This window comes from Ranitomeya imitator, chromosome 6 (assembly GCF_032444005.1).
Source record: "Ranitomeya imitator isolate aRanImi1 chromosome 6, aRanImi1.pri, whole genome shotgun sequence".
NCBI lineage: Eukaryota > Metazoa > Chordata > Amphibia > Anura > Dendrobatidae > Ranitomeya > Ranitomeya imitator.
Window position 1 is genome coordinate 245,961,222 of NC_091287.1, and position 20,492 is coordinate 245,981,713.

General features: G+C 44.9%; 1 protein-coding gene across 1 annotated transcript in view; it reads left to right on the plus strand.

Annotated features, from left to right (window-relative positions):
- Window positions 1-20,492, plus strand: part of LOC138642420 (dynein axonemal heavy chain 5-like) — a 546,381-nt gene that overhangs the window by 93,664 nt on the left and 432,225 nt on the right. The window contains exon 21 of the mRNA XM_069730567.1: window positions 11,007-11,158. Within this exon, the coding sequence (XP_069586668.1) occupies window positions 11,007-11,158 (152 nt within the window). The remainder of the gene's footprint in view (window positions 1-11,006; window positions 11,159-20,492) is intronic.

Below are 20,492 nucleotides of genomic sequence, written 5' to 3' on the forward strand. Positions count from 1 at the left end.
TCCTCCATCCCCCAGCACCCCCTCCCTCTCCACTCATCTCAGCCGAAGACTTTGCCTCATTTTTCAAGCAGAAGATTAATAACATCAGAAACAGTTTTGTTCAACAGCCCCCAGAGCCCTTTCTCCTAGCTGCCCAGCCCTCCTCCTCCAAAACCAACTTCTCCACCATTACAGAAGATCAACACTCCACTCTACACTCAAGATCGCATCTCGCCACCTGTGCACTTGACCGGAAACCATCCCACTTCATCCCAAACCTCACCACAGTCTTCATCCCAACCCTAACCCATCTCTTCAACCTATCACTAACAACTGGTGGCTTCCCTTCAAGCTTTAAACATGCCTCAATCAGACCTATCCTCAAAAAGCCCTCTCTTTATGCCTCAAAACTACTGGAACAACACTTCCATCTTGAACTGTCCTCCCACCTCTCTTCTTGCTCCCTTTTTGTCCGCTTACAATCTGGCTTCCGGTCAGACCACTCCACTGAAACTGCCGTAACTAAGGTCACCAATGACCTATTAACCGCCAAGGCCAAGCGACACTACTCTGTCCTCCTTCTCCTGGACCTGTCCTCTGCCTTTGACACAGTGGACCATTCCCTATTATTATAGACCCTCTCATCCCTTGGCATCACAGACTTGGCCCTATCCTGGATCTTGTCTTATCTAACAGACCGGACATTCATTGTTTCCCACTCACTCACACACCACTTCCTCACCTCGTCCCCTATCTGTCGGAGTCCCGCAAGGTTCAGTCCTAGGTCCCTGCTCTTCTCCATTTACACCTTCAGCCTGGGACAGCTCATAGAATCTCACGGCTTTCAGTATCATCTCTATGCTGACGACACACAGCTCTACATCTCTGAACCAGATATCCCCCCCTACTAACCAGAATCCCACAATTTCTGTCTGCTGTTTAATCCTTCTTCTCTGCTAGATTTCTAAAACTTAATATGGGCAAAACAGAATTCATCATCTTCCCCCTCATCTCACTTGACTCCCCAAACAGACATATCCATTAAAGTTGACTACTGCAACCTCCTGCTCTGTGGCCTCCCCTCTAACACTCTCACACCCCTCCAATCTATTCTAAACTCTGCTGCCCGAATAATCCACCTGTCCCCCCGCTATTCCCCAGCCTCTCCCCTCTGTCAATCCCTGCACTGGCTCCCCATTACCCAAAGACTCCAGTTTAAAACCCTAACCATGGCATACAAAGCCATCCACAACCTGTCTCCTCCATACATCTGTGACCTCGTCTCCCGGTACTTACCTGCATGCAAACACCGATCCTCACAAGATCTTCTTCTATGTTCCCCTCTTGTCTCCTCTTCCCATAATCGCATACAAGATTTCTTCCGTGCATCCCCCATACTCTGGAACTCTCTACCCCAACATATCAGACTCTTGCCTACCTCTTCCGACAAGCCTACAACCTGCAGTAATCACCGATAGACCAAACCGCTGCACAACTAGCTCTACCCTCGCCTACTGTATTCTTACCCATCCCTTGTAGATTGTGAGCTCTCGCGGGCAGGGTCCTCTCTCCTCATGTACCATTGGTGACTTGTATGATTAAGATTATTGTATTGTTAAATGGCGCTATAATAATAAATAATAATAATAATGAACTTTGAAAAAAAGCTATATTGACTTTTTCAGTGGATAGGTATGGAGATATCATCTGTGTGACCCATCCATCTATACTTGAGGGATTTGAGATTACTGCCATCTTACATGCAGCCTACTGCTGTCTATTACATTGCAAGCAAAGGACTAATCTAATAGCTCACATATACTGGTGGATTGTAAAAGGAGACACAAGTGGAGGCTTTGAGATGAGGTGTTTTGGAGCTTGTGTACTACTCTGGCACAGATCTTTGCTGTACGTTTGTGCCCCTGGCACTGAAGTACAGTGCAAATATGTCTGCTGGTTTCAGTGATGCAGACACCAGTTGAAGGAGATTACTGTTGACATGAGCAACCAAGTATAAGGAATCTGCAGATCTTCAGTGGTAACTGTGACCCGTGCTTACCAAACTTGCAAATAATAATGAAAAACAACCTCTCTATGTGTTGCATTTAATTCTAGGTCACTAGTCTGAACAGCTCCTTCATCATCTGTGTCCTCCACTGGGACTGAGCACACTGCTATCTCATCTGGATAACTCTATTATTTGACAGGTAGCCAGGCACGCAGCATCGTCTGTGAATCCGTCACATCCAATTGTAACTTTGGAAATTCTTGTCCGAGGAAGGTGCAGGGAAAGCTGCAAGTTCTTGCTAGGTTTTTCAAGTAGTACCTGTATTCTTAGCTGTGCTTAGGGCAATCATCACGAGAATCTGCTGAATGAATGCAAAAGTAAGGTCAGCGCTTATAGGAATGTTGGCTAAAACTGACCTAGTTCCATTTGGCATAGCTATATGCAAAGCTGAATGTTAAGTGTGTGTACGTACAGTGCCTTGCGAAAGTTTTTGGCTCCCTGGAACTTTTCAACCTTTTCCCACACAACATGCTTCAAACATAAAGATACCAAATGTAAATTTTTGTTGAAGAATCGACAACAAGTGGAACACAATTGTGCAGTTGAATGAAATTTATTGGTTATTTTAAATTTTTTTTGGAAATTCAAAAACTGAAAAGTGGGGCGTGTAATATTATTCGGCCCCTTTACTTTCAGTGCAGCAAACTCACTTCAGAAGTTCATTGTGGATCTCTGAATGATCCAATGTTGTCCTAATTGCAAAATGATGATAAATATAATCCACATGTGTGTAATCAAGTTTCCGTATAAATGCGCCTGCTCTGTGATAGTCTCAGGGTTCTGTTTGAAGCACCATGAAGACCAAGGTACACAACAGGCAGGTCTGTGATACTGTTGTGGAGAAGTTTAAAGCTAGATTTGGATACAAAATGATTTCCAAAACTTTAAACATCCCAAGGAGCACTGTGCAAACGATCATATTGAAATGAAAAAAGTATCATACCACCGCAAATCTACCAAGACCCGGCCATCCCTCTAAATTTTCATCTCAAACAAGGAGAAGACTGATCAGAGATGCAGCCAAGAGGCCCATGATCACTCTGGAAGAACTGCAGAGATCTACAGCTGAGGTGGGACAGTCTGTCCATAGGACAACAATCAGTCGTTCACTGCACAAATCTGGCCTTAATGGAAGAGTGGCAAGAAGAAAGCCATTTCTGAAAGATATCCATAAAAAGTGTTGTTTAAAGTTTGCAACAAGCCACCTGGGAGACACATCAAACATGTGGAAGAAGGTTCTCTGGTCAGATGAAACCAAAATCGAACTTTTTGGCAACAATGCCAAACGATATGTTTGGCGTAAAGGCAACATACAGTAGCTCATCACTCGGAACACACCATCTCCACTGTCAAACATGGTGGTGGCAGCATCATGGTTTGGGCCTGCTTTTCTTCAGCAGGGACAGGGAAGATGGTTAAAATTGATGGGAAGATGGATGGAGTCGAATACAGGACCGTTCTTGAAGAAAACCTGTTTGAGTCTGCAAAAGTCTTGAGACTGGGATGGAGATTTGTCTTCCAACAAGACAATGATCCCAAACATAAAGCAAAATCTACAATGGAATGGTTCACAAATAAATGTATCCAGGTGTTAGAATGGCCAAGTCAAAGTCCAGACCTCAATCCAATCGAGAATCTGTGGAAAGAGCTGAAAATTGCGTTCACAAACGATTTCTTTCAAACCTCACTGAGCTCGAGTTGTTTGCCAAGGAAGAATGGACAATAATTTCAGTCTCTCGATGTACAAAACTGATAGAAACATACCCCAAGCAACTTGCAGCTGTAATCGCAGCAAAAGGTGGCGCAACAAAGTATTAAGTTAAAGGGGCTGAATAATATTACACGCCCCACTTTTCAATTTTTGAATTTCCACAAAAATTTAAAATAACCAATAAATTTCGTTCAACTTCACAATTGTGTTCCACTTGTTGTTGATTCTTCACCAAACATTTACATTTGGTATCTTTGTTTGAAGCATGATGTGTGGGAAAAGGTTGAAAAGTTCCAGGGGGCCGAATACTTTCGCAAGGCACTGTATATAGTGCCCAGCATAAGTGAGTACACCCCCTTTGAAAAATTAAATTTCAATCACTATCTCACTGAAGACATGAAAGTTTTAAATTTTTTTGCCAAGACTGGGTGTCATAGAATATTTTTTTAACTTATAACATGAAAGAAAGGTTAATAATATACATTTAATTGCAAAATCTTCAGTTTTACTCATGCAGCCCCACATAAGGAAACTGCAATCACCATGTTTCCTGTAGGCACCATGCATTTAGAAAAATGTACTTCTATTAAGGTGGAGTTATGGGAGCATCTTCTCATGATTCATCAATGAATCGTAGCTCCCTAACATCAGCAGCACTCAGACATCCCCACATAGGGATATTGTCACCACCATGTTTCACTTTTGGCATCATGCATTTTTGACATTCATTTTTCTAAATGCATGGTGTCTACAATTCAGCTTGAATAATTGAATCACACATCATTTAAGAATTTTATGCTATTGCTGCTTAAGAAATCAGAGTGTTTTAGGGCGCAACATTTTGGGGACAAATAGTGATCAATATAAATTTTTGACTCTAAACCACAATTTAAAACATTTCAAATTGAAATCTAAAGTAAAGCTGTACAAATGTATATTTGAGATCTTTAATATTTTCCTCATTTTCTAAAGCCATATTTTCTACAACAATGCAATATTGAAGCTCAGATTACACTTACAGCTAAGGTGTCTGCTTGTTTATTTGTGCAGCCAAAAGGCTTTTGAAAGGGCTCACTCATATGAGCGTTTAACATGGCCGAGTGCCATCTAAAGTTTTAATGGATAGCACTTGGACTGGTGTTATACTATGGGACAGCGCAGATCTGCTATTTTTTTCTCATACCCTCTCACAGCAACTGCGAGTGGCTTCAAAAATTCGGATCCCGAGCACCAGAGGCGTAGCTAGGGTTTTGGTCCGAGGGGGGCGAAACTTCTGAGTGGGCCCCTAACCAGGTAACCTTGATTACAATTTGGTGACGCGCCCTAATAGTGGAGGAGAACCTCAGCAGATGACCACGCTGTTATTGAAAATAATCTCTATATAAAGACCAATATGGATATTACCGCCATATGGTCAGTGGTAGATACCAGTCCTACAGAACATATAAGAGATCACAGCACAGTTACAGATAATGACTTACCGCTGACGTCCTTTCTGATGGAATCGTTCACTTTTCCCGTCTTTTCCATCTGGCCCAGACCGACTTCTTCCAGTACAACTCGTCTGCAGAGAATACAACAAAGACACATTTCACTTCTCATATTCCAGCAGCATCACCATCTATCCCCAACCTGCACAAAGTCCTCATCCTGCTTATACCCCAATGCTGCTGCCATATGTGTCCCTATTACTGCACCTGATACCCCAATACTGAGCCCCTGCTGCCGTATGTGTCCCTATTACTGCACCTGATACCCCAATACTGAGCCGCTGCTGCCGTATGTGTCCCTATTACTACACCTGATACCCCAATACTGAGCCGCTGCTGCCATATGTGTCCCTATTACTGCACCTGATACCCCAATACTGAGCCACTGCTGCCGTATGTGTTCCTATTACTGCACCTGATACCCCAATACTGAGCCGCTGCTGCCATATGTGTCCCTATTACTGCCCCTGATACCCCAATACTGAGCCCCTGCTGCCGTATGTGTCCCTATTACTGCACCTGATACCCCAATACTGAGCCGCTGCTGCCGTATGTGTCCCTATTACTACACCTGATACCCCAATACTGAGCCGCTGCTGCCGTATGTGTCCCTATTACTGCACCTGATACCCCAATACTGAGCCACTGCTGCCGTATGTGTTCCTATTACTGCACCTGATACCCCAATACTGAGCCGCTGCTGCCATATGTGTCCCTATTACTGCACCTGATACCCCAATACTGAGCAGCTGCTGCCGTATGTGACCCTATTACTGCCCCTGATACCCCAATACTGAGCCGCTGCTGCCGTATGTGTCCCTATTACTGCCCCGATACCCCAATACTGAGCCGCTGCTGCCGTATGTGTCCCTATTACAGCACCTGATATCCCAATACTGAGCTGCTGCTGCTGTATGTGTCCCTATTACTGCTCCTGATACCCCAATACTGAGCCGCTGCTGCCGTATGTGTCTCTATGACTGCACCTGGTACCCCAATACTGAGCCGCTGCTGCCGTATGTGTCCCTATTACTGCACCTAATATCCCAATACTGAGCTGCTGCTGCTGTATGTATCCCTATTACTGCACCTGATATCCCAATACTGAGCTGCTGCTGCCATATGTGACCCTATTTACTGCACATGATACCCCAATACTGAGCCGCTGCTGCCGTATGTGTCCCTATTACTGCACCTGATACCCCAATACTGAGCGGCTGCTGCCGTATGTGACCCTATTACTGCACATGGTACCCCAATACTGAGCTGCTGCTGCTGTATGTGTCACCATTACTACAACTGATACCCCAATACTGAGCCGCTGCTGCCATATGTGTACCTATTACTGCACCTGATACCCCAATACTGAGCCGCTGCTGCCGTATGTGTCCCTATTACTGCACCTGATACCCCAATACTGAGCTGCTGCTGCCGTATGTGTCCCTATTACTTCACCTGCTGTGTGGTTCTCTGTGCCCTCTAAATTCTAAAGTAATCCTCTATAATATAGTAATGCCAGGTGCAAGTGCCCTAGAAAACAGCACCCACATTTTGCCCCCTAGAAAGTAATATTGCCCTGTGTGCCCCTTTGATAGTCACAGTAACCTGAGTTCCCCTATAGCAATAAGTGCTCACTTTACATTTAATAATGTCCCGAGTCTCCCCCTGTACAGCCCCCCTATGCACAGTATGATGCTCTCTTATACACAGTATAATGCCCCCTCACTGTATAGTACCACCCACACAGTATACTGACCCCTTAGTAGCCTCCAAACTGTTTTATGGCTCCAACACTGTATGATGGCCCTTTACTGTAATCTCCACACTGTGTGATGGCCCCCTAGATAACCTCCATATAGTATAATGTACCAGATAGTCCTCAATATAATACAAGGCAGCACTCCCATAGGCAGACCATGTATATAAGGCAGCACCCCCCCATAGGCAGATCCTGTATATAAGGCAGCACCCCTATAGGCAGATCCTGTATATAAGGCAGCACCCCCCAAAGGCAGATCCTATATATAAGGCATCACCCCCCATAGGCAGATCCTGTATGTAAGGCAGCACCCCCCCATAGGCAGATCCTGTATATATGGCAGCACCCCCCAAAGGCAGATCCTGTATATAAGACAGCACCCCCATAGGCAGATCCTGTATATAAGGCAGCACCCCTCATAGGCAGATCCTATATATAAGGCAGCACCCCCATAGACAGATCCTATATATAAGGCAGCACCCCCCATTGGGAAAACCTGTATATAAGGCAGCACCCCCCATAGGCAGATCCTGTATATAAGGCAGCACCCCCATAGGCAGATCCTACAGTGCCTACAAGTAGTATTCAACTCCCTGCAGATTTAGCAGGTTTAATAAGATGCAAATAAGTTAGAGCCTTCAAACTTCAAACAAGAGCAGGATTTATTAACAGATGCATAAATCTTACAAACCAAAAAGTTTTGTTGCTCAGTTAAATTTTTATAAATTTTAAACATAAAAGTGTGGGTCAATTATTATTCAACCCCTAAGTTTAATATTTTGTGGAATAACCTTTGTTTGCAATTACAGCTAATAATCGTCTTTTATAAGACCTGATCAGGCCGGCACAGGTCTCTGGAGTTATCTTGGCCCACTCCTCCATGCAGATCTTCTCCAAGTTATCTAGGTTCTTTGGGTGTCTCATGTGGACTTTAATCTTGAGCTCCTTCCACAAGTTTTCAATTGGGTTAGGGTCAGGAGACTGACTAGGCCACTGCAACACCTTGATTTTTTGCCTCTTGAACCAGGCCTTGGTTTTCTTGGCTGTGTGCTTTGGGTCGTTGTCTTGTTGGAAGATGAAATGACGACCCATCTTAAGATCCTTGATGGAGGAGCGGAGGTTCTTGGCCAAAATCTCCAGGTAGGCCGTGCTATTCATCTTCCCATGGGTGCGGACCAGATGGCCAGGCCCCTTGGCTGAGAAACAGCCCCACAGCATGATGCTGCCACCACCATGCTTGACTGTAGGGATGGTATTCTTGGGGTCGTATGCAGTGCCATCCAGTCTCCAAACGTCACGTGTGTGGTTGGCACCAAAGATCTCGATCTTGGTCTCATCAGACCAGAGAACCTTGAACCAGTCAGTCTCAGAGTCCTCCAAGTGATCATGAGCAAACTGTAGACAAGCCTTGACATGACGCTTTGAAAGTAAAGGTACCTTACGGGCTCGTCTGGAACGGAGACCATTGTGGTGGAGTACGTTACTTATGGTATTGACTGAAACCAATGTCCCCACTGCCATGAGATCTTCCCGGAGCTCCTTCCTTGTTGTCCTTGGGTTAGCCTTGACTCTTCGGACAAGCCTGGCCTCGGCACGGGAGGAAACTTTCAAAGGCTGTCCAGGCCGTGGAAGGCTAACAGTAGTTCCATAAGCCTTCCATTTCCGGATGATGCTCCCAACAGTGGAGACAGGTAGGCCCAACTCCTTGGAAAGGGTTTTGTACCCCTTGCCAGCCTTGTGACCCTCCACGATCTTGTCTCTGATGGCCTTGGAATGCTCCTTTGTCTTTCCCATGTTGACCATGTATGAGTGCTGTTCACAAGTTTGGGGAGGGTCTTAAATAGTCAGAAAAGGCTGGAAAAAGAGATAATTAATCCAAACATGTGAAGCTCATTGTTCTTTGTGCCTGAACTACTTCTTAATACTTTAGGGGAACCAAACAGAATTCTGGTGGGTTGAGGGGTTGAATAATAAATGACCCTCTGAAAAGACTTTTCACAATTTAAAAAAAAAAATAAACAAAGAAATAACATTCTTTTTTGCTGCAGTGCATTTCACACTTCCAGGCTGATCTACAGTCCAAATGTCAAAATGCCAAGTTAATTCCAAATGTGTAAACCTGCTAAATCTGCAGGGGGTTGAATACCACTTGTAGGCACTGTATATATAAGGCAGCACCCCCTCCCATAGGCATATCCTATATATAAGGCAGCACCCCCCATAGGCAGATCCTGTATATAAGGCAGCACCCCCATAGGCAGATCCTATATATAAGGCAGCACCCCCCATAGGCAGATCCTGTATATAAGGCAGCACCCCCTCCATTGGCAGATTCTATATATAAGGCAGCACTCCCCCATAGACAGATCCTGTATATAAGGCAGCACCCCCCATAGGCAGATCCTATATATAAGGCAGCACCCCCTCGCATAGGCAGATCCTATATATAAGGCAGCACCCCCATAGGCAGATCCTGTATATAAGGCAGCACCCCACATAGGCAGATCCTGTATATAAGGCAGCACCCTCCATAGGCAGATCTAGTATATAAGACAGCACCCCCATAAAAAAACAATAAATACTCACCTCTCTTTCTCCTTGTTCCAGTGGCGCTCCCTGCTCCCGCTCATCTCCTGACAGTGGGCGCCAGGCGGTGACGTAATCGCGCCCGCTGTTAGACGATCTGGGGGATGATGGGAGAAGGAGCGCAGCACAGCATGCGATGACGGGCGGGGGGCCCACTGCTGGCACCGAGCCCCCCGCCTGCTCAGGGGCCCCATAGCGGCAGAGCAGGGAGATCGATTCTCCCTGCTCTGCTGCAGCATGTAACTGTATCGGCGCGCTGCGCGCCCTGATAGTTACAGTAGCGTAGCTCTGGGTGGGCCCCCTCAGAGCACCGGGCCCGCGGCGCCCGCACCCTCTGTCCCCCGGTAGCTACGCTACTGGCGAGCACCCATGCAAGTCTATGGTTGTGTGTTTCACATCACACCGCACCCGGATGAGAGAATCTACAGCCGTCTGACCACAGCCTTAGGCAGAGTAAAACCTCTATGAATTGCAGAACTCTATGCATGGAAAAACTGTTTTTCAATTGGAAGAGGATGGTCACATTTTCTCCCATCAACTGACGCTTTAAGAACATGTGAACGATACAGTCTGTAAAGAAGGCTGCACTAACAAGCTGACTGCTCTTTACAAAGTGATGTCCAGTAGTGATGGAATACTTGCATCAGTGCCATTACGTGCATACATAGTATTGGTCTTTTCATTTGGGCCAAAGATAGCTTTTGGGATCCTGGGCCCATGACCAAAGGCAACCCATGTACCCTGACATATTAAGTGCAATAAAACTGTCTTCGTAACAAGTCTTAAAATAATATTGCATAAAATGGCCCCGCTCTCTAAGGAAAGCAGAGGGACAAATTGAATCTATCACTTCTTTCTGAAAAATAAAATTAATAGTGCCCTTCTTAAAGGGGTTGTCCACTACTAAGACAACCCCTTCTTGAACTAAATGTGCGGCCTGGATAAAATAATAAAGCCTGTACTCACCTCCCATGACGGGTTATCCTAGTAGTGGACAACTAGCATCACGGGTCATTGGGTGCAGGGCAACACGTGTCATTCCACTGCATCACAACCACAGGACCACAGGAAGTCCTAGTTTAATGTCGGATAGACAAATATTTATTCACATCTTCTTGTACTGAAGACAGGTGTTTTTTGTCATTTGTGGCGCCTACAACATTCTCAGCTGCTTTGACTTGACATTCAATGAGTTGTATAAATATATTTTAATGGCGGATTGTTTTGGGTTTTGTAGTTTACAATGGTCCTATGGTGCCCCAAGCAGCAGCTTATTCCTTGACTTGGGCAAGACAAAAATGAAGTGCATAAGTGCAGATAAAATTTTTTTACTCTTTACATGAATTGTTTGTTCTACTTGATTACATATTTCAGTACAAACTTATAACTCCGCTTTGTTTCTTTATATTTAAGGCTTCAAGATATGCTGATGGACTATCAGTCATTTACTAATAGAATTCCAGCTCTGCTCAAACCTCTTATGACTCCTTTCATCAGTCAGATTGAAGACGTCCTATCACCAGGTCTTACTCAGCTTTCTTGGACTTCCCTGAATATTGACAAATGTAAGTATATGATAACTGTATATACTGGCCCCTCAAGATACAAAATAAATTGATTTCAAAACAACGTTTGTAACTTGAAAAATAATTTACAATAATTATCAAATGGAAAACAATTGATTTGTTATGAAATGCCCAACATGACATTTTGAAAATAAAAAAATGAACATTAAAGGTATATTTATGCAACATATTTTTTCATGGACAACATCTGCAAGGAGTTTGTATGTTCTCCCTGTGTTTGTGTGGATTTTCTCCGGGTTCTCCAAAGACATACTGTTAGGGAATCTAGATTGTGAGCCCCATTGGGGGCCGTGATGATAATATCTGTAAAGTGCTGCGGATTATGATAGCACTATATAAGTAAAGCATAATAATTAATGATGTGAAAATATCTGCTGACAATTTGTGACTGGAACTGCTGGGGGTCTGAATGAACATAAACTATGAAAAGTAAGCCGATAAAGCAAGTCCTACCATATAAAAGACAGGACTTACTGGAAACTGTAAGCGAATTTCTATATTGAAGACAAGAACACATATTGTACTAGAAAAATAAAATGTAGCTGAGCAGCTCTCACATGTCCAAAGACGCAGCTCATCTCGGCACAGCTCAGAGCAGTACAGAATGGATACTATAGAGCAGTGTTCCCCAACTCCAGTCCTCAAGAGCCACCAACAGGTCAAGTTTTCAGGATTTCTTTAGTATTGCCCAGGTGCTGGAATTCTTGCCTTTCCAGGTAAGGCAATTATCACCTGGGCAATACTAAGGAAATCCTGAAAACATGACCTGTTGGTGGCTCTTGAGGACTGGAGTTGGGAATCACTGCTATAGAGAGACACTACTAAGGCTGTGTTCACATGTCCAGTAATGATCTATTAGAACAGATCCAACAGCAATCCATTGGCAAAAAAGTTGTGCAGACACAGCTTTTTAGGCCTTTTTTAAAAAACAGATTTTTGCGGGATCCGCTTTTTTAACATTGAAGTCTGTGGAAAACGATCTGTTTAATAGTCATCCATTTTTCTTTCATTTGTAAAGGATCTTCTTACTGGATCTGTTACAAATGGAAAAAAAAGAGGACTAAGGCTACTTTCACACTTGCGTCGTACGACGCACGTCGCAATGCGTCGTTTTGGTGAAAAAACGCATCCTGCAAAGTTGGCTGCAGGATGCGTTTTTTCCCCATAGACTAACATTAGCGACGCATTGCCACACGTCGGAACAAAAAAAGTTGCTTGCAACGGTTTTTTGTGCGTCGTGTCCGCCATTTCCGACCGCTCTGCCCCCTCCTCCCGCAACTCACATTGGGGCAGCCGATGCATTGTAATAATGCATCCACTGCCCCCGTTGTGCTGCGTTGGCACAGGATGCGTCGGTACGTCGGCCCGACGCACTGCGACGGGCCGACGCTAGTGTGAAAGTAGCCTAACTAACGGATCTATTTATATAGACTTCAATGTTAAAAAAACGGATCCAGCAGAGATCAGTTTTTAAAAAATGGACTGAAAAGTTGTGTCTGCACAACTTTTTGCAAACTGATTCCTGCTGGATCCATTCTAAAGGATCACTACTGGACATATGAACATAGCCTAAGCAGTCAAAATACATTGTTGCATGTTAAAAGGTTATCCACAAGTTGTCTATTGAGCAGCTCTCCTCCTTTTGCTATCTCCTTACTTCCTGGTTGCTTGGGAGGAGGTCAGGTGCTCTTCCTTGAGTGACTGTTCCGGTCCGTTCGCTTATGCTGCTGTCATTGTTCTGAAGTCTACATTTTTATCACTAAATTTATAGATAGGGATAACAGTGCATTTGGGCAAGAATATGACTCGGGAAAGTGAGCGCTGTAATTAAGAGAACTGCTCTTGAAACTGCAGATGCTGCGGGCCAGGGAATATGATTATGAAAGACTGATAAGTGCAGCTTGATTGAGATCTGAAAGGGAGCGGAGGGGAGAGGAAGGTGAACATCTAACTGTTTTTTAGAAGTCAATGGGATGGAGAGAGCTGACTGGTATCTTAAAAGTTAACTTCTCAGTCTGGAGTGTAATTACCGCTTACACTTGGCCAGATTCTGGTGGCTGATCTGCTTGGAAAAAAGCTGTTCACTATGTAAGATAAAAGTTCTCATTGCATGAGAATGAAAGCAGAAAGTGAAAGTGAGTAGATTACAAACTTGCTTATTTTCCTGCTTTATAACTTAGGAAATTTAATAAAATAAGAGTACCTCTTTAAATAAGGCAACCTAGGGCCAATGTATTTTTTATTAGTGATGAGCAAATATACTCGTTACTCGAGATTTCTCGAGCATGCTCGGGGATCCTCCGAGTATTTTTTAGTGTTCGGAGATTTAGTTTTTCTTGCCACAGCTGAATGATTTACATCTGTTAGCCAGCTTAAGTACATGTGGGGATTCCCTAGCAACCCGGCAACCCCCACATGTACTTATGCTGGCTGACCGATGTAAATCATTCAGCTGCGGCAAGAAAAACTAAATCTCCGAGCACTAAAAAATACTCGGAGGATCCCCGAGCATGCTCGAGAAATCTCGAGTAACGAGTATATTCGCTCATCACTAATTTTTATACGAATGTTATACTATGTTTACATAAACCTTAAAACCCTTTTTATTGTATCCAATGGAAAGTTCTGTCTTAATGTCTACAAATAAAAGCAAAAACATTCAGTAATGTAGTTATATTTCCAGTAAGCTTTTTTGGCATTTTGTTGTGTGGTATAATTATTTCTTAGGTGATATCTGAGGGTGAATCTAGATGATGCAGCTCAACATGCATTTTCAAACCATACCCACGGCGTGGTTTGTGATAAGAAGTTTAGCAATGGAATCCGGTTTCACCCAATTCTGTTTTTGTCGGTGCAAAAAATATAAATTTGTATCTTGCACTTTTCAGTGGAAACTTAATTGACTTCTTTCACAAACTAGCAGATTTCTACAAGTGGACAACAGTCTGTGCTGTGAAGTGATGCATGTTTTCAAGGTTAATACAAGATTACTGTGTATGCTATGAAAGGATCATTTTTCTTGCCGTTCTTTAAATGCATGTGTAAAGTGAACGAGGGTGGTAGCTGTGGACAAGCTGCTGCTCCATAAAACCCTGGCACTTTATAGGAAAATCCTGTCTCAGTCCCAATGTACTACCACTTGTGGGTTGCATCATACTCACTTGTAGGCCGCATGCCTCCACATTCTTCAGGGCTCCATCTTCAGGAGCTGCCTCACATAGCTCTGGGGAAACAAAGTTCATTTTAATAAGCAAAAGTTTACTGGACAGTTCAAGTTCTTTAGATTGGAACACGCAGTATTGGGCGCAACACTTCTTAGTTCCTATTTCGTTACTAAAGCGCATATTCTGCATTACTCTCCGTTCTTCCTGGACTATCCCTATAGTTAATGTTCCTGTCAGCCCCAGTGATTTCCCGTTCAGTCCTGCAGTGCACCTGTGATCCATTACCTTCACTTCATGAGGTTCCACGTTCATCATCCCCTGTACACCAAGGGATAAGGCACTCTTCATAGTACCTGTACCGAGCCTTGAGCTCCGGATGTTGCAGGAATGTCCGCAACGGATTCCAGTAAGACTTCCCACTGGCTCGAATGATAGATGCTTGCCCACTGCCAATTGAACTTAACCTTGGTTTCCGTACATCCCTATTTCATTAACTATAAGGAAACAGTTCCTTTTTACTGAGGTTTGCCACTTACACTATGTCCTAAATTTTAACTTATACCCGTTCCACACTATACATGAAAAAATATTTCTAAAACTGCATGACACTATTACTGTCATGCCGTTGCTGCCGCCGCCTCTCCCCACTGCAGCTCGCCGGGTGCGCACGCGCGCCGCATTCAGCTCTGCGCGTGCGCACATCTGATTCCTCTGTTGGCGCTCTTTCCTGTCCTCTCTGTCATCCTGGAGGACTGTAACCCGGAAGTAGCTCCCATGCTGCTATGTAAACTGCTTCCTGCTGCTTCTCTGTGCCTGATGTTCATTTGTGTTTACAAGTGCTTCTGGCCACCTGTGGTCTCTGTGCGTTCCTAGCTCTCTGACTTTGGGTCTCCTCCGCCCTCTGCAGTGCCTGCCTGTTTCCTGTGTTCCTGCCTTGTTCCTTCAGTTCCTTCTCCTCTGCGGTACCTGCCCGGCTCCTATATCTTTTCCTTGCTCCCGTCAGCCTCGGTGTCTCCATATTGTCCTGCCAGTCTCCGTGCCTCTGTAGCGTTCCCATCTTCTCCCTTGTCTCAGTATTTCCTTTCTGTTCCCTCTTTCCCTTTGTGCCTGCTGTGTTTCCATCTGTTCTCAGTCGACCCTCCAGCTTCCGTGGCGATAGTCCCTCACGGGCCTGCCCCTAACTCTCCCTGTATAGGGGGCGGTCCACCTGGTCAGCTCGTCCGAGAGGGGTTCGTCATCACGGTCCAGTGGGTCCACTCTCCGTTTGAATCTACATGCTCTAATGTGTAAAAAAGTGTATACCTGATGCTCAGGTCCCTCACCGGCCAGCAAGCATCAGGTATACACCTTTCTATATTCTATGCTGATATGTGGCCGGCATGCAGTGAAATTTCTTTGCCATATGTGCACTTGCACCTTATTGTTAATATACTGTCCCTGGCCTTAGTGTTATCTATCAGTGCCCTACTGTGTGGACTTGTTTACATCACTCATTGGAGTATATATTATGTGACATAATTATGTGGTATAAGCAAGCATCAGGTATACACTTTTCTATATTCTATACTGATATGTGGCCGGCATGCAGTGAAATCTCTTTGCCATATGTGCACTTGCACCTAAATTGTTAATATACTGTCCCTGGCCTCAGTATTATCTATCAGTGCTCTATTGTGTGTACTTGTTTACATCACTCATTGGAGTATATATTATGTGACATGTTGTGCTGACATGGTGGGGAGTACTCTGTAGCCCTGTATTTTACTGCCGTACAGTTTTTCTCACTAGCCCCCATTTGTCCCAATGTATCTTATCCGTTGTTCAATTTTATAATTTTGTATATTTAATAAAGGTATATTTTATGGGATTTACGGACTGTGGTTCTTTGTGGAGTATTAGGATTTCTGTTTACAGTTGTCCCTTTAGTTTAGTCCAAATATACACACATGATATATTTCTTACAATATTGGTACTTGTTTACTTATAATCTGTGTGTATTATGTGTGTCACAACTTTACTATATGCTCTAATCGGACTGCACTCGGGTGACATCCGAGTGCAGCCAGATTCTTACAGCGTCACAGTAACATCAGGCCATGGACCCCGCTGGAGTCTCTGCCACTCAAAAGGAGTTACTCTTTTTGCGTGAAAACCAGACTAGGATCATGTCATTTTTAAAGAATATGGAGTCTCGCCTAGCGGCTTTACAGCCTTCTGATCCTGGTATTGCTCCGCAGTTGGTTGCCCTTCAGCAGGAGCTAGGTCAACAACGGGACACTCGGTCCCATATTTTGAATTTTATGGCCTCCATTAATGATCGGCTTCGCTCCCTCCAGAATGTGGCCTCTGTTTCCACTCCTGTCTCTGCGCCACAACCCTCGCTCCGACTTGCTAGACCTCCTCGGTATGGTGGGGATTCTAAAGCGTGCCGCGGCTTTCTTAATCAATGCCAGTTGCATTTTGAATTGTCTCCGCTACTTTAGCCTACCGACCGAGCTAAGGTTGCTTTTATAGTATCCCATTTGGAGGGTGAGGCTTTGGCATGGGTTAATCCCCTCTGGGAGCGTGATGATCCTTTGGTCTCCCAACTCAATCCGTTCCTGGATACCTTCCGTAAGGTTTTTGATGAACCTGGTCGTCTGGTCTCTACCACTGAGTCCCTCTTTAACCTTTACCAGGGTACTCTCTCAGTAGCCCAGTACGCCATCCGTTTCCGGACTCTGTCCTCAGACCTTGGGTGGAATAATGAGGCTTTGGTTGGAGCGTTTTGGCGTGGTTTGTCTTCACGGATTAAGGATGCGTTGGCGGGACAGGACACTCCCACCTCTTTGGATGATCTTATCTCCTTGGCCATACGCATTGATCTGCGCTTTCAGGAGCGCACTCGTGAGCTTGCCAGAGAGGGGAGACCTCTTCGCCAGACCACTGTTGCTCGAGGGACTTCCTTTTCTCAAGCAGCCCCGGTGGCTTCTTCATCTTCTCCTGAACCCATGCAGGTCGATCGCCTTAAGTCTTCTGAGCAACGCCGCAAAGAGAGACTCGCACAAGGTCTTTGTTTTTACTGCGGCAGTGCCTCTCATCTCTTACGCGCGTGTCCTCAGAAGTCGGGAAACGCATCCGCCTAGGACAGGTAAGAGAGGCCTTCCTAGGTGGTTATGATTCCTCTCCGCCTCTGGTTTTGTCTGTTATTCTTCATTTAGGTTCCCATCACTTTTCTCTGGAGGCTTATGTTGATTCAGGAGCGGCTGGGAACTTTGTTCAGCTCGAGGTTGTTAACAGGCTTGGGATACCTGTTAGACCCTTGGAGACTCCTAGACAAATAGCTTCCGTCGATGGTCAGCCTTTGCGGGAGACCGTCAACTTGGTTACGGAGGAAGTCGAACTTCAGATTGGAGCACTTCATCGTGAGAAACTGGCCTTTTATGTTTTACCTTCTTTGTCTCATTCTTTCCTTTTGGGTCTTCCTTGGTTGAGAGATCACGAACCCACGCTGGACTGGCGTACTGGAGATGTTCTACGGTGGGGACAGTCTTGTCTGAACAGGTGCCTGCTTCCCGTCAAGCCTGTGTCCTCCTCTCGGTCTGCTTCGGAATCCGTGGGAATTCCTCCTGCCTATTGCGCTTTCTCGGACGTCTTTAACAAGAAGGAAGCGGAGATTTTGCCGCCGCACCGTTCTTATGACTGCCCGATAGACCTTGTTCCTGGTTCTACTCCACCTAGGGGTCGTATTTACCCATTGTCTCTTACCGAGACTCAAGCCATGTCCGAATATATTCAAGAGAATCTGGCCAGAGGCTTCATTCGAAAGTCTTCCTCACCTGCAGGAGCTGGGTTCTTCTTCGTTAAAAAGAAGGACGGTTCTCTTCGCCCATGTATAGACTACCGGGGTCTCAACACCATCACGATCAAAAACAAGTACCCACTTCCTCTCATACCAGAACTCTTTGATCGTCTGCGTGGAGCACGAATCTTTACCAAATTGGATCTCAGAGGAGCTTATAATTTGATCCGTATCCGTTCTGGTGACGAGTGGAAGACTGCGTTTAATACCAGAGATGGTCATTATGAATATTTGGTTATGCCCTTCGGTTTATGCAATGCACCCGCAGTCTTCCAGGAGTTCGTAAATGATGTTTTTCGGGATCTACTTTACACCTGTGTTGTAGTGTACTTGGACGATATCCTTGTGTTCTCTCCAGATCTGTCTACTCACAGAAGAGATGTACGGCAAGTACTTCAGCGTTTGAGAGAGAATCGGCTGTACGCAAAACTGGAAAAATGTGTCTTCGAACAGTCATCTCTACCCTTCTTGGGTTTCATCATTTCCGACGCTGGTTTGTGTATGGATCCGGGAAAAGTTTCTGCCGTGCTCAACTGGCCGCGTCCTCTTGGAGTGAAAGCAATTCAGCGATTTCTTGGATTTGCTAACTACTATCGGCAGTTTATACCTCACTTTTCCTCTCTTTCAGCTCCAATCTCATCCATGATTCGGAAGGGTGCCAATCCTCATCTGTGGTCGTCTGAGGCCGAAGAGGCTTTCCGGTCCATCAAGCAAGCCTTTGCCTCAGCTCCTATTCTTCATCGTCCAGTGGCCAATAAACCCTTCATTCTTGAAGTAGATGCTTCTGCAATTGGAGCTGGAGCTGTGCTCTCGCAGAAATCCTCTTCTGGTCGTCTTGTGCCCTGTGGTTTTTTCTCAAAGATCTTCTCCTCCTCGGAAAAAAATTATTCCATCGGTGATAAAGAACTGTTGGCAATCAAGTTGGCATTAGAGGAGTGGCGGTACCTCTTAGAAGGGGCTTTACATCGTTTTATAATCTACAGCGATCACAAGAATCTGGCGTATATTCGTTCTGCGCAAAGACTTAATCCTCGGCAGGCCAGGTGGGCCTTGTTTTTCGCCAGGTTTGACTTCGAACTTCGTTTTTTGCCAGGAAATAAAAACTCCAAAGCCGACGCTCTGTCTAGGTCATTCCAGGTGGTGGATTTGGAGGACGAGCCTGCACACATCATTGATCCTGCCAGAGTCATCACAGTTGCTCCAGTCTCTCTTACTTCGTTGCCTCCGGGTAAGACCTTTGTCGCTGAAGGGAACAGGAGACGTGTCTTACTTTGGGGTCACGCCTCCAATCTGGCTGGACATGTTGGTTTCAAAAAAACCTTTCGTTTGATCTCTCGTTTTTACTGGTGGCCAACGTTGTCTAAGGATGTCCAAAGTTTTGTCGCCTCTTGTCCTTCCTGTGCCAAGAATAAGATTCCCAGGCAACTACCTTCTGGGCTTCTACATCCTTTGCCAGTACCTTCCTCTCCGTGGCAACATTTATCTATGGATTTCATCACTGATCTGCCTCATTCTTCTGGTTCCACCGTCATCTTCGTGGTCATGGACCGTTTCTCCAAGATGGCTCATTTCATCGCTCTCCCAGGTTTACCTTCTGCTCCCGAATTGGCAAAGATTTTTGTTCACCATATTTTTCGTCTTCATGGTCTTCCTTTACATATTGTTTCTGACCGAGGTGTTCAATTCACCGCCCGCTTCTGGAGATCCCTCTGCAGATCTATGAACATTTCGCTTGATTTTTCTTCGGCCTACCATCCACAGTCCAATGGCCAGGTGGAACGTACTAATCAGACCTTGGTAACTTATCTCCGCCATTTCTCCAATTCTCATCAGAATGATTGGTCTGACTTACTGCCATGGGCTGAGTTTTCTTACAATAACCATCCCAGCGAAGCTACTAACAAATCTCCATTTTTTATCGTCTACGGTCAACATCCTGGTCTTCCTCTTCCGGTTCCTCCTGTCTCTACTGTACCAGCGGCTGATCTTCTGTCTAGAGAGTTCTCCAGGGTCTGGCAGGAGACCAAGTCCGCCCTTGAGTTGACTCAAGTTAGGATGAAGAGACATGCGGACAAAAGACGTCTTGATTCTCCTATATTCCATCCGGGGGACAAGGTTTGGGTTTCTTCTAAATTTATCCGTCTCAAAATCCCTTCACATAAGCTGGGTCCTCGCTATATCGGTCCATTCGAAGTTTTGTCTCGTATTAATGACGTTTCTTACAAACTTAAGTTGCCTGCCTCTCTGCGTATTTCTAATTCTTTTCACGTGTCTCTCCTTAAACCTGTAGTTTTTAATCAGTTTCATT